Source organism: Gekko japonicus, unplaced genomic scaffold (assembly GCF_001447785.1).
Source record: "Gekko japonicus isolate JY-2015 unplaced genomic scaffold, Gekko_japonicus_V1.1 scaffold359, whole genome shotgun sequence".
Classification (NCBI taxonomy): Eukaryota; Metazoa; Chordata; class Lepidosauria; order Squamata; family Gekkonidae; genus Gekko; species Gekko japonicus.
The window spans coordinates 264,607-265,850 of NW_015166431.1; the positions used below are offsets into that span (position 1 = coordinate 264,607).

Here is a 1,244-nt window from a genome sequence, read left to right on the forward strand (position 1 = left end):
CGGTTCACCCCTCCCCACTATACCCTGCTCCCCACGCTTCCTGTGTGTTTATCCATTTCAGACATTTCTAATAGAAACCCCCCCCCCACCTCGTAATTACTCCTTTCTATCAAGAACCAGGGCATCCACCACTTAACTTTAGAGAACATTTGAGTCCTTCAAAGCTTATTGGTTGTGCTGTTCAAATCTGCTCCAGTCCAACCTCTCTACACCTCTTTCCCCTCAAAACCACTTCTTTGTTCCCTCTGCCCACTCTCAGCGGGTAAACACTCCCAGTTTTAGTAGCCTTCAAACGCTAATTAACTAAGGACTGATTTATCAATTCCCAGGTTTGCTCTCTATTTCTTTACTAGCTTTTCTCCTTCACTGTATGAAGCCTCCTCAGTCTTGCCAAATAGGGCTTTTCTTTCATCTTCCTCATCCGTAGCTGCAGCCGAGAAACTTTACAGAGAAAGCACAGTCCTACTTAGCGGCGAGTTGCTTTCTGCGCCACCACTACCCCCTTCCGCCTCCTAGGTCAGTTCTGCCTCTACCCCGGCTCGGCTACCAGACTTCTCAGTAGGGGGCGCATCACTCCCGGCTCAGACTGTGCATGCCCAAGTGACGCATTGCAGGTACGATGCCACCAATCAGCGGAGTCCGTTACTTTGTCGTTCACTCACGCGTTGCCCTTCCTCAATCTTCTTCCGCTAAACGAAACAGTTCCTTCAAAAAAAATAACCGTTACAGCATTTCCCAAATTGCGAGTTTTAAAGGTTTCCTCTACTAGCCTGTTTTTAAGACTGTTCCGCTGGTGAACATTTTGAGAGAATGTATATGAAATTCAAGGCAGGGGAGGAGGGAGGGAGATATATAGCAGCAGCAGCAGCAGCGCGTTTGGTTCAGAAACTGAGGGTAAAGAGCCGGATCTCGTTTTGCCCTGCGTCCCCTGTCTTGGCTATTGGAAGGGGGGGGAGGGGAGATAGCGGAGGGATCTAGAAGGGCGGTGAGGTGGTTTATGAGGCGCTGCCGGGAGGCGCGTTGCGTTCAGTGCGAAGTGAGGCGCTGAGTGGTCTGGAAGCAGGAGGAGAGAGACCGACGGCGAGCCACTCCCGCCTTTTACACCCACCAGGCTGTCTCTGTTTTGCGCCTTAGCTACAGTTACCGCCGCCGGGCTCGGCACAAGCCACTATGGTTAGCATTTTGGGGGTTGGGCTGTTGGTGTTTCTCGTGTAGCTGGCGGGGTGGGGTACCGCTCGGGTCTG

At 51.8% G+C, this 1,244-nt stretch overlaps 1 protein-coding gene across 1 annotated transcript in view; it reads left to right on the forward strand.

Moving 5' to 3' along the window:
- The first annotated feature begins 1,005 nt into the window (after positions 1-1,005).
- The window catches only part of CALM2 (calmodulin 2 (phosphorylase kinase, delta)), a 23,934-nt gene continuing 23,695 nt past the window's right edge, over positions 1,006-1,244 (forward strand). The window contains exon 1 of the mRNA XM_015411862.1: positions 1,006-1,173. Coding sequence (XP_015267348.1) covers positions 1,171-1,173 — 3 coding nt within the window. The 5' untranslated portion in view covers positions 1,006-1,170. The remainder of the gene's footprint in view (positions 1,174-1,244) is intronic.